This window comes from Lipotes vexillifer, unplaced genomic scaffold, assembly GCF_000442215.2.
Source record: "Lipotes vexillifer unplaced genomic scaffold, Lipotes_vexillifer_v1.1 scaffold225, whole genome shotgun sequence".
NCBI classification, from domain to species: domain Eukaryota; kingdom Metazoa; phylum Chordata; class Mammalia; order Artiodactyla; family Lipotidae; genus Lipotes; species Lipotes vexillifer.
In genome coordinates, this window is record NW_006787630.1 from 2,157,688 (window position 1) to 2,169,690 (window position 12,003).

General features: G+C 65.6%; 2 protein-coding genes across 2 annotated transcripts in view; one reads left to right on the plus strand and one right to left on the minus strand.

The window, feature by feature from the left end:
- Positions 1-7,427, plus strand: part of TMEM259 (transmembrane protein 259) — a 7,608-nt gene extending 181 nt beyond the window's left edge. The window contains 11 exon segments of the mRNA XM_007460445.1: positions 1-177; positions 4,294-4,569; positions 5,142-5,241; positions 5,377-5,487; positions 5,779-5,901; positions 5,981-6,081; positions 6,163-6,220; positions 6,311-6,394; positions 6,487-6,619; positions 6,692-6,791; positions 6,906-7,427. The exon segment at positions 1-177 is cut by the window's left edge and continues 9 nt beyond it. Coding sequence (XP_007460507.1) covers positions 1-177; positions 4,294-4,569; positions 5,142-5,241; positions 5,377-5,487; positions 5,779-5,901; positions 5,981-6,081; positions 6,163-6,220; positions 6,311-6,394; positions 6,487-6,619; positions 6,692-6,791; positions 6,906-7,427 — 1,785 coding nt within the window.
- Positions 7,428-8,159: 732 nt separating this feature from the next.
- Positions 8,160-12,003, minus strand: part of GRIN3B (glutamate ionotropic receptor NMDA type subunit 3B) — an 11,624-nt gene continuing 7,780 nt past the window's right edge. The window contains exons 6-11 of the mRNA XM_007460446.1: positions 10,165-10,310; positions 9,639-9,754; positions 9,385-9,536; positions 8,892-9,056; positions 8,735-8,793; positions 8,160-8,583 (exon numbers count right to left, since the gene is read on the minus strand). Coding sequence (XP_007460508.1) covers positions 8,160-8,583; positions 8,735-8,793; positions 8,892-9,056; positions 9,385-9,536; positions 9,639-9,754; positions 10,165-10,310 — 1,062 coding nt within the window. The remainder of the gene's footprint in view (positions 8,584-8,734; positions 8,794-8,891; positions 9,057-9,384; positions 9,537-9,638; positions 9,755-10,164; positions 10,311-12,003) is intronic.

The window sequence follows — 12,003 nt, forward strand, 5'->3', positions numbered from 1 at the left end:
GGCGGCGGCGGCCCAGCCCCCCCGCGTGGGCCTCGCACCCCCAACCTCAACCCCAATCCTCTCATCAACGTGCGCGACCGGCTCTTTCATGCGCTCTTCTTCAAGATGGCTGTCACCTACTCGCGCCTCTTCCCGCCCGCCTTCCGTCGTCTCTTCGAGTTCTTCGTGTTGCTCAAGGTGACCGGGGCCCCGAACCTTGACCTCGGCGGCCGGACCCTTTCCCCCAGGTCTGCGACTTCTGACCCCGCCCGGGGCAGCGCGCCCCTCCCACCCGGTGGCGTAGGCCCGGCCCGACCCGTTGGGACACTTCGCTTAGGCCTGCCGCCCCCGCCCCCCTGCCCAGAAACGCCCACCCGGGAAGGCCCGAGTCTCCGCCGGTTAGTGGCCCCTGATCCCGACTCCAGAAACTCACTCCCAGCCCCCTCCAGTCCGCACCCCACCCCTCGCCTCGCCCTTCCCAGCGTCCCCCACCTCCGGAGGCCGGATCCCAGCCCCGTGACCCCCGGCCCTGCCTCCTGGGATCCTCAGTCCGGGATGACCGCCTCCCCACTCTACGAGCCTGGCCTGGCCCCGAGCCCCAAACTCGAGGGATTCCGGGCCTCACCGCCACTGCCCCCTCCCAGAACACACCCCCGGGCCGCCCACCTGCACCTCTTCCCTCTCCCCCTTTTTCTTGGGGCTCTTCTCGGGCCCTTCTGCTTGCCCCCACTCGGATTCTCCTCGCTCTGAACCTCTGGGGGGAAGGTGACCTAGCTGAGGTCACGCCGTGGGGCTTAGTGGCAAAGTCCAGCCGGTGGTGCTGCTGGTGGCTCTGTGAGGGGCCTCCCGTGGACCCGCCCCCTGTCCTCGCTCGGGCGGCAGAGCTCTCAGTTGTTCAGCGGTGCCGGGAGGGCCGGCACAGATCCCTCCAAGGAGGGGTCTCACTCAGAGAGGGAGCTCGCTGGGTGCCGAGCCCGGCTGCTTGGAGGGGCTGAGGAAGTGGAGAAATGGCTGTTTTGCTTCGTGTCCCGTCCTGGAGTGTCCCCCGGGGCGGGGGCGAGGGCCAGGGGTGCTGATGTCCGAGGAAGCTCGGATTCCTCGTCTGCAGGCAGGGGGCTGGAGCTGGCGGGCAAGGCGCGTGGGCTGCCGGTTGGGCCAGCTTGGTCGGGAGCCAGCAGCTCTTTGGCGTTGGGTGGCAGGGGTGCGAGCCGTCCCGCAGACCTGGTGCGGGTCCCAGCCTGAAACCCCCGGTCCCGGAGTGGCAGGCATCCCCTGCGGGGGCGTGGGGGTGGGACTCCGGAGGATTCCTGAGTCGGCCTTCCTTTACCCCAATCCTGGAACCCATGGGCGGCTTGGGGCTAGGCAGAAGGCCATGTGAGGCCGTGATTGGCTTGGGGAACAAAGCACTGTTCCTCCCGACACGCTGAGAAGGAGCCCGTGTCACTCGAGGGGGTGCCCTGTGTGAGGTGGGGCCCCCGTGGAGCTGAGCTTTCCCTGAGAGCCCGGCCTGAGGCCTTGGCTTTGTCTCACCAATTCCTGCCCAAGGAGCAGGCCAGGGGTTGGGCTGGCCAAGCAGATGGGCTGCACCTCCAGGCCGCGTCCCTGGTGCGTGGGGCCGGGTGAGCGGGCTGCCCTCGGCCCCCTGCACCTCCTCTCTCCTTGGGGCTGCGACCAGGAGGCCCTTCATTCCCCGAGAGCCTGCCTGACCCCTGGCGCCTTTGGTTTGCCTCGTGTGCAAAGGGAGGGCTCGGCTGGCTGATCTCTGAGGCCGCCTCAAGCTCCAGAAAGCTCTGCTCCTTTGCCTCTCACCCGCCCAGCTTCTGGGCTCTTGCTACAGACATCAAGTTCCCCTCCCAGCCCCGCTCCCCAGCCTCTTCCTGTGGCACCTGTTCCTCTCTGCTCACTGCTGGCGGGAGCCGCCCTTGCCATCCTCTTTGCCGCCTCGTGCCAGTCTCTGGGCCCAGCGATGAGTGGGGTGACCAGGAGGAAGGGGGAGAGACAGCAGCCCGCAGGGCATGGTCTGTGTCACATCAGGCAGCCTCAGGTTGCGAGGAAGGAGGTGGGTAGCAGAAGCGGCGCATGCAGAGGCCCTGGAGCTGGCAGGACGGCGCAGCCGTGTGGCTGGTGAGTTGGAGCATGGGGGTCACAGGGTGCCAGAGGCTGGGGGGCTGGAGCACCTAGGGCCTGTGAGGTGGCCAGGCCAGCTGGCAGGCAGAGGTCAGGAAAGGCCCTGGACAAGACTCCTGAAATCCTGAGAGCGAGGTGGGCGGGGCTGCTGAGTGCACCCTGCCTTTTGCGTCGGTAGGGCTGCCCTGTGTGTCTGATGATAGGTTGTAGGGGGAGGGAAGCCTGGGCAGCCAGCTCGTTCCACGGTGGGGAAACAAGTCCAGATCTGGGGCAAGCCTTGTCAAGGGGGTGGGAGAGTCTTGGCCCACCTCTGGGGACCCACACGCTCAGTCAAGGGCGATGGACCCCACCTGGGGTTCGGGTCACAGATAAGGACAGTGATGGGGCAGACCCCGGTGAGGGGTGCTGGAGGGGGCGCCAGGGTGACAGTGGGGTCATGGGCGCCACTCAGCGAGGTCATGGTGCCACCAGCCCCCCGTCCGTTCAAGTGCCCCTGCTCTCGGGGCCCAGCTGGCCCTGCCTGGTGTGTGTTCCAGGTTGAACTCCTGGCTCCACCCCTCCTGGCAGCGTGGCCTTTGTGCCTTGGTTCCCTCATCTGCAAACTGGGGGTGATGGCAGGCACGTGTGTCTCCGGGGGAAGTGCTCGGGCAGCCCCTGGCTTCGGGCCATCCTGCGTGTCAGTGCTTTTTGTGGTATCTCGTCACGTCGTACAGCGTCATCCTTATGGCCCAGAGCAGACAGTGTCCCAGACACAGCTCTGCTGGACATCTGGGCCCAGAGAGCACGACTGGCGCTGTGGGTCAGCTCTCTGACCTCGCCCTGCTGTTCTGTGGGTCCCACACTGTCAGGACTCCCGTTGCCAGCTCCCAGGTCCCCAGACACAACGTTGGGGAGAGGTGCTGGGGGTCCCGAGCGACGCTTGGCCTGTGGCCACGTCTCAGGGCCCTGGCGCAGGCTGGCCTGTGGGAGGCTCTGCAACGTGGGGGCCTCAGCTGGCCTTCCCCACTGCCTCCCCAGCCCCTCCTCCCCAGGCAGGGTCCTAGCTCTGTTATCAGCTCAGCATCTGTCTGCCGTGAGCTGAACCCCAGAGGCTCGGGATGTGCAGTCTGTCTCTGCTTAAATCAGCAGTGCTCTGATTACTGCCCCGTCAGGACAGGAGCGGGTGCTCTGCTGACCCAGCCCGTGCCCAGTCTGCAGGGCAGGCTCCAGAGAGGAGGCCGGGAGGTCCACGGCCAGCGCTGGCACCACCCTATGGTGCTCATGGCAGGGCATGGAGAGGACGAGGTGCTGGCGGCCCTGCCAGTAGCCGCGTGGCCACGGGCAGTTCACCACACCCCTGAACATCATCGTTGACGGGACAAGGAGCGGCTTCATACTCTGGTCCCCCACGATCATTTGTACCACACAGGGAACTCACCCCGGGAGCGATGCCCTTGACACGGCGTCCAGGCCGGAAGGGTGACACTTGGCCAACTGGGATCCCATGAGAAACACAGCGGTCAGATGGGGGCTCCTGGAGCGGGGGGTTGGGGTGACGTCAAGCAGGGCCTCTCCTCAGCACTGTGGACATCGGGGCTAGGACGTTCTCTGTAGGGGGCCATCCTGGGCGCTGTGGGGTGTGGAGCAGCCTCCCCGCCCCTGCCCACTCAATGCCGGGAGCCCCCCAGTCACGATCACCACAGACGTCCCAAGATGTGGCCCTGTGTCAGGATCCCCCCAGTGAGCAGTTAGGGCTGTCCTGTCTTACTCTGGGGAAACCGTACCTCCGGGGACAGAGCGAGCCCTGCCACGGGGCCGTTGGCATGGCCAAGAGGGTCGGCTGTGTTCAGCGGCTCAGGCTGGCCCGGGAGAGGTGCAGAGGGCGGCTGGCCGGCGAGGGAGGCCATTTTTAGCCAGTGTGGTCGAGAGTTTTCTCCTGGGGCAGCTGGGTGATGGTACCACGTGCTCTGCTTGGGCCCCTGTTGGGTGGGCCTGAGCCTAGCCTGGGTGGGGGTCCTGCAGGCGCCCAGAGGGCCTCGTCATGGCTCACTCGGGCAGTCACAGGACCCAGGCTGCCCGGAGGGGCTGGCGAGCCTTCCCTGCCCCGGGGAGCTCAGCCACGCTGTGTGCAGCCCGATAGGCCGGCTGGGGTCCTCCAGGCCGGGCTGTGGGGTCTCAGCATCTGTGCTGACCGCCCCCCGCCCCCAGGCCCTGTTCGTGCTCTTCGTCCTGGCCTACATCCACATCGTCTTCTCCCGCTCGCCCATCAACTGTCTGGAGCACGTGCGGGACAAGTGGCCGAGAGAGGGCATCCTGCGCGTGGAGGTGCAGCACAACTCGAGCCGCGCGCCCGTCTTCCTGCAGTTCTGCAGTGGCGGCGGCAGCTTCCCTGGGCTGGCTGTGGAGCCGGGAGGCCTGGAGCTGGGGGACGAGGACGACGAGGAGGAGCTGACCATGGAGATGTTTGGGAACAGCTCCGTCAAGGTGAGCTGGCTGGGAGCGCCGTGTAAACGCACAGAGGCGCTGGTGACGCAGGCTGTGCAGGACAGGCTGCTGGAAGCGTTCCTGACCTTCAGGGCCACAGACCTTCCTGTCTGCTGCTGCTCCCGCTCCCGTGGCCTCGCGGCCAACTGGGACCCCGGGCTGCTTCCCAGCTGCCACTTGAAAGGGATTGGCCCAGTTCTGGGGGTGCCAAGGGCAGATACAGCCGGGAAAAAGGCTCTGGGCATCCTGGTGATGCAGCGCCCCGTCAGCAGAGGCATACCAGTGGACACGGGCCCACAGCCCGCGGGGAGGGCTGTGCATCGGCAGCCAGAGGCCATGATCCTGTGGGCCAGGGGTCGGTGTGGGTAGGGTATTGGTGCAGACCTCAGCAGGGGACCGCATCCCTCCCACACCCTTACCCAGAGACAGGCTCTCAGGGAGCTCAAGTGTTGGGGGTCAGGGTTTTGATGGGACAGGGGTGCATCTGCTTCCAGTCAGTCGGTGAGGGAGAGGCCTTCAGGCCCGGCCCTTTGGTACCATGGGCCTGCTGACCCCTGCCTCCCTCTCTGCAGTTTGAGCTGGACATCGAGCCCAAGGTGTTCAAGCCACCAGGTGGCCCCGAGGCCCTAAACGACAGCCAGGAGTTCCCTTTCCCTGAGACGCCCACAAAAGGTACTCACTGCTCACTGGTGCTAAAGGCCAGTGCCTCCGGTGGACTGCGGTCACCCCGCCCCTCCCAGGGGAGAGAGGCTCCGCCCTGTCCCACCCACAGCGTGACCAGCCTGACCAGCCCTGTCCCACCCACAGCGTGGCCGCAGGACGAGTACATCGTGGAGTACTCGCTGGAGTACGGCTTCTTGCGGTTGTCGCAGGCCACGCGGCAGCGGCTTAGCATCCCAGTCATGGTGGTCACCCTGGGTGAGTGTCACCTGCAGAGTGAGGCTCTGGGGGAGGGGTGACCCAGAAGCACTCACTTCCGGGGCCTGGGTGCTCTCTAGCTGAGGGAATCTCTAGCTGAGGGAATCTTCCCAGGCTTCATCCCTTGACCGTTCCTCTGGGGCTGACACGCACATCACTGCTCGGGTCGGGGGCGGGCGGGGGCTCCTCCACTCCCACAAACGGAGATCTGGCCTTCCCCGGGCCTCCACCAGGACTGGGGCTGGTGGGGGCCCGGCCAGGTGCACACCCCTGTCACGGTCCTGCCCACAGACCCCACACGGGACCAGTGCTTCGGGGACCGCTTCAGCCGCCTGCTGCTGGCCGAGTTCCTGGGCTACGACGACATCCTCATGTCCAGTGTGAAAGGCCTGGCGGAAAACGAGGAGAACAAGGGTGCGGGGCCCAGCCGGGTGAGCGGGGCCGGGGCGGGGCCGGGGTGGTCTGGGGCGCAGGCTCACTGCCTCCCGCGCAGGCTTCCTGCGGAATGTGGTGTCCGGGGAGCACTACCGTTTCGTGAGCATGTGGATGGCCCGCACGTCCTACCTGGCCGCCTTTGTCATCATGGTCATCTTCGTGAGTGCCACGGGCGGGGCGGGGGGCCAGAGGGCGGGGGGCGAGGCGGCGGCCCCAGGCCTCACGCTGCACTGCTTGCAGACCTTGAGCGTGTCCATGCTGCTGCGCTACTCCCACCACCAGATCTTCGTCTTCATTGGTGAGTTTCCCCGCTGGCCACCTCCCCCGCCCACCCACCCCCCACCGGGCGCCTTACCCGGTCTGCCCGCCCGCCACCCTCTGCCCGCAGTGGACCTGCTGCAGATGCTGGAGATGAACATGGCCATCGCGTTCCCCGCAGCGCCCCTGCTGACCGTCATCCTGGCCCTCGTGGGTGAGGACCCTGTGCCCCCACACCCTGCCCCCTGCCCTGGCCGTCACCTGCCCGGCCCCCCCCCGCACCAGCATTCTCCCATCTCCCCACAGGAATGGAGGCCATCATGTCTGAGTTCTTCAACGACACCACCACGGCCTTCTACATCATCCTCATCGTGTGGCTGGCCGACCAGTATGACGCCATCTGCTGCCACACCAACACCAGCAAGCGGCACTGGCTTCGGTGGGCACCGGGGTCCGTGTGGTCCAGGGTGGGGGCAGCCGGGCGGGCAGCGCCTCACTGTCCCCCCCGCAGGTTCTTCTACCTGTACCACTTTGCCTTCTACGCCTACCACTACCGCTTCAACGGGCAGTACAGCAGCCTGGCCCTCGTCACTTCCTGGCTCTTCATCCAGGTGAGGCGGGCTGCCCTTGGGACCGGTGGCCCCGGGGCCCATCCAGCCTGGCAGGCGTTCTGCGGAGGCTGCGTCCGGGCTCGGGCCTTGCCTGACGCAGTGCCTGCCCCCCAGCATTCCATGATCTACTTCTTCCACCACTACGAGCTGCCCGCCATCCTGCAGCAGATCCGCGTCCAGGAGATGCTGCTGCAGACGCCCCCTCTGGGCCCTGGCAGCCCCACGGCCCTGCCAGACGACCTGAACAACAACGGAGGCACCCCGGCTGCCACGCCCGACTCTACCAGCCAGCCCCCTGCCCTGGGCCCTGGCTTGCAGGGTGGTGGCAGAGGCCCTGGGCCCATGGCTGAGGCACCCAGCTCCCTGGTGGCCGCGGCGGCCTCGGTAGCTGCAGCAGCCAGTGGTGACCTGGGCTGGATGGCAGAGACGGCTGCCATCATCACAGACGCCTCCTTCTTGTCTGGCCTGAGCGCCTCTCTCCTGGACCGGCGGCCGGCCAGCCCCCTGAGCCCCAGCGGGGCGCTCCCTCGGGCCCCCCAGGACAGTGCCCCCACAAGCGACTCCCCAGGGTCTGACACAGCCCCTCAGACCGCGTCCATGGCTCCAGTGGATGCGCCCTCGGAGGTTGGCTCCTGAGCCCATGGCAGCTCACCGCCTCTGTCCCTGGCCATCCAGGCCAGCTGGGTGTGACCTGGCTGGAGCCCTCCGGGGTCAGGGAGGCTGTCCCCAATGGCTCTGGGACTGCCCAGCCTGCCTTAGGCGGTATTGGAGCCCATCAGGTTTGCTTGGAGGCGGGCTTGTCTCCCCCAGGGCATGGGGTCTGCCTGCAGTCTGTCCCTGTCTGTGGTGGGCCCCCTCGGCCGCTGATGAGCCAGGGTGGGAGAAGGGATGGGGGCTCCATGGAAGGTTCTGCAAGGGGTTGGTGAAAGGTCCGGAGCAAGCTGTCCCGGGGCAAAACGGGCAAGCCTCTGAGCAAGGTGAAACGAGTGGGGCCGGCTCAGCTGGTGCTCCCTCGTGTGCAGTGCCTTTCCACCGCCACCCCACACGCCCAGGCTGGGGCCCCAGGAAGGCGAAGCTCAGGCCCAGGACGCGCCCAGGCACCAACACCGAAGGCGGCCACGGGGGGCGCCGGGGTCCTGCCCTGCTCGGGGTGAAGAGACGGCCCGTGGCCCAACCCAGTTACACCATGAGGAATGCAGCAGAGGGCTCATTCCACTCTATTTAATTGCAGTGTACAAAATGGTGTTTGTATATAGAATAAACTGTTGACAGCGTCCAGCCAGCGTTTGTGTGTGCGGGGAGGGGGAGGGGGCGGGGTCCCTCGGAGCCCCCGCTGCAGGTGGAGGTGGAGGAGGGCCTGGTCCCGCGTCACCGGGCAGCCACGGGTGCTTCCTCGGAGGCTTGGAGCTGGCTGCACAGCCCGTCGCGGGCGCCGTCCCCGAGCTGGGCGAGGAGCTGCCCGCGCCGCACCAGCGCCTGGCGGAGCCTCTCGCGTGCGCCTGCAATGCGCTGCTCCAGCTGTTCTAGCTCCCCGGGGCGTGGGGCGCCCGAGAACAGCTCGGCGGGCGGGCGGCCGTTGGAGCAGAGCCAGACGGGGCCCCCGGGCGGCCCGGCCGCATTCGCATCCGCATCCGCGTCTGAGGCATCCTCAACGGGAGCGGCGGTGGTGGCCACGGCCGGCTCCAGCAGGAAGTGCGCGCGACGCTCCCTCACCGAGGCCCGGCGCACCCGTGTCCAGCCCCCCGGGTCCGCGGGGGCGGCCAGAGTGTCCTGCTGTGGCTCCTCGAGACCCCTGGGGACGGATGGGGCTGGGCAGCCGCGTCCTACCCACAGTCCCATTCTGCCCTTTGGGACTGGTGACCCCGGGGTCCATCTAGCCTGTCGGGGCTGTAGGGCGGGGATGGGAGTTGCTGGGGTGGAGAGCGGCCCCCAGGGCCCCTTACCTCGGCTCCGGGTCCTCCTGCCCGTCCGGCGGCTCTGTGCTGAGGGCGCGATGGATTCTCTAGGAACCAAGACAGAAGTCGCGTCGGGGTCGCGTCAGCAGCAAGCCGTCCTGCACGCGCTCCCCCCTCCCTCCACCCCGCAGCCCCCGCTCCTCACCTGGCTCGTGTGCAGCCAGTACTGCAGCTTGTTGCCCCTTCGGATGCGCGGCAGTGCCAGGCGGTAGAAGACATGCTCCCCCAGCGAGCTGAGCAGAGCACTGCCCAGGCCCAGGCAGAGCAGCACGAAGAGTCCCGAGAAGTGGTAGATGCCCATCTGGAGTGTCTGCGGGCAGGACGCAGGCACAAAACCCCTCCTGGTCATGGCAGACCCTTGGGGAGCCCTGGCCTTGGACGGGGGTGGGGGCAGAGCTGGGGCCAGAGAGAAGGGCCTGGGGCTGTGGAGCCGGATTGGAAGGCTAGGGCTCCATTTTCAGAGGTGAGGTGTCATAGAAGAAAGGCCACTGGAACTGGGGTTTTGGAGGATGAACAGGGTGCAGAAAAGCAGGCAAACACAGTCTTGGGAACGAGCAGGGGTTGGTCACCTTGGTGAAGGACACACAAGCTCAGAGCCCCCCACGCCTACCCCTCCCTGCGTCCCGGGCCTGCCCTACCTCTGTAACGGCGAAGACCCGCTTGCCACAAGGCACCATCTTGTACCACTTGTCGTGCAGGAGGTCGATGAAGCCGGAGGACTTGTAGCGGCTGATGAACTCGGACAGGTTGGAGGTGAGCGGCGAATTCCGGGGGAGTCCGATGCCATAGCCTGGGGGAGGCCGGGCGTTGGGTTGGGGCCGGGCTGGACGCAGACCCACAGGAGCTGTGCCCGCCTGGAGCCCTCAGGTCACTGGTCCCGGGGGCCGCTCACCCTCGATGGCGAAAGGCTTGCCCACGGTCAGCAGCCTGCAGTCCGCGTCGATGGACACCTCGTAGTCCAGGAGGGACTTGTCCATGATGAAGGCGTTGAGCTTGGGGGGGTTGCTTCTGCCCGGGAGGGGAATGGGGACAGGGTGAGCATCCCCGCGCGCCTGGCCCCGCCCCGCGCGCCCCGCCCCGCGCGCCCCCCTCACGTCAACATGGCGACGCCGTGGGGCGTGGTGGGCGCACTGTGGGGCCGCACGTGTGCGTACATCTCCGGGAAGCTCTTCTTGATGTAGGCCTCGGCGCTGCTTTCCCACACGGTGCCGAAGCGGAAGCCCTGGGACGGGTGGTGCAGCTGCGGGCCAGCGCCCGGTCAGCGCCTGTGGGGAGCCCTTAATCCCGGCCCGGCTCTCCCCCACCCTCGTTCCGTCCGCCAGCCCGGAGCACCCAGGCCCAGGGCTCTCAATCCTGCATGGTATCCATTCCATGGGGCCCAGCTCCCCAGGTTGAATGGATTCTTCCTTACCCCTCACGTCAACATGGCGACGCCGTGGGGCGTGGTGGGCGCACTGTGGGGCCGCACGTGTGCGTACATCTCCGGGAAGCTCTTCTTGATGTAGGCCTCGGCGCTGCTTTCCCACACGGTGCCGAAGCGGAAGCCCTGGGACGGGTGGTGCAGCTGCGGGCCAGCGCCCGGTCAGCGCCTGTGGGGAGCCCTTAATCCCGGCCCGGCTCTCCCCCACCCTCGTTCCGTCCGCCAGCCCGGAGCACCCAGGCCCAGGGCTCTCAACCAGCTCACGTGGCCACGTCATCTCTGGGGGGCCGTCCTGGGTTCCGTGGGGTGTGGAACAGCATCCCTGGCCCCACCCCCTAGATGCCAGGAGCCCCCTGCCCTAGTCTGACAACCACAGATGTGCCAGGACATGGCCCAGTGTCCCCTGGGGGCAGGACCGCCCAGTTGAAAATGTTCTAAAACCCGCACGTCCGTCTCCAGCCCCTTAACTCCACACTTCCGCCTCCGCCGCACCCGCTGCGTCTCTCCTTAGGGTCCCCCGGGAACCCCAGGCTCACCGCGTCCAAGACCCACTCCTGAGCCACCCCACACCTCCCCACCGCAGTCGCTCTCCCTCCTCTGCCCGCCTCTGCGTCTCTCATCTCCACGTCCCGTCCACCGGCAGAGCCTGTGGGCGCTGCCCTCCGGACACCCTGGACCTGCCCGGTGCTCGCCCCTCCGCAGCCCCCACCCAAGGCCCCCATCCTCCATTCCTCCTGCACCAGCGCTGCCCCCTCAGCCCCAGGCTCTCCGGCCCGCCCACTGTTTGTGCAACCTCCCTAAAGCAAAGCATGAGTGGCTGCTGAGGCCACCTGATCAGGGCCTCCTTGTCGGGGCTACAACACTTCCGAGAAGCCAGACCTGAGGCAAGCAGGGCCATCTAGAACTTTCTGGGGAAGGAAATGCTTTACACCTGTGCTGTTCTCAAGTGAGTGTTGAGTGCTTTCAATTAAATCAATTTAAATAGTAGCCACGGGACTTCCCTGGTGGCGCAGTGGTTAAGAATCCACCTGCCAATGCAGGGGACACGGGTTCTATCCCACATGCCGGGGAGCAACTAAGCCCGTGCACCACAACTGCTGAGCCCCGCGCGCCTAGAGCCTATGTTCCGCAACAAGAGAAGCCACCGCAATGAGAAGCCTGCATGCAGAAACAAAGACGCAATACAGCCACACAAAAAAAATTATTTAAAAAAATTATTTAAAAAAAGTAGCCACATGTGCAGAGTGGCTGGCCCACGGGACAGCAAGCATCTAGGTCTCGTTACTGGTTTAACAGAGGACACTTGGGTGGGGGAGCAGCAGGGGAGGACAGCAGCTAGATCCAAACACTGGGAGATGCTGCAGGAGCAAAAACAACTTCTCCAACAAACAAATCGCTAGTGAACAAAAAGATGGAGTGTCCAGATGGCCCCATGGGGCCTTCCCGGGACAGACCCCGACCTGGTCCTCTGCCTGCCTCTTGTCTGTAGAAAAACTTTAGTCTCCTAGGCCTTCCCCGAGTTCCAAAGAATAAATTTAATCAGAGAAGTGAGAAGTGAGAAACAAAGGAAAACAGTCAAACAAGACAAAATAATAATAATAGTTTAGCCATTAAAGTCAAGGAATTTTAATTCCTTCTCAAGGGCTGTAGATAATATTCTGAGCCAGTGAACTTCCCTGGCGGTCCAGTGGGTAAGGCTCAGTGCTTCCACTGCAGGGGGCATGGGTTCAATCCCTGGTTGGGGAACTGAGATCCTGCATGCCATGCGGCAAGGCAAAAAAAAAAAAAAAAAAAAAAATTTGACCAAGATCCTTGGGGCTCTTTTCAACACACGAAA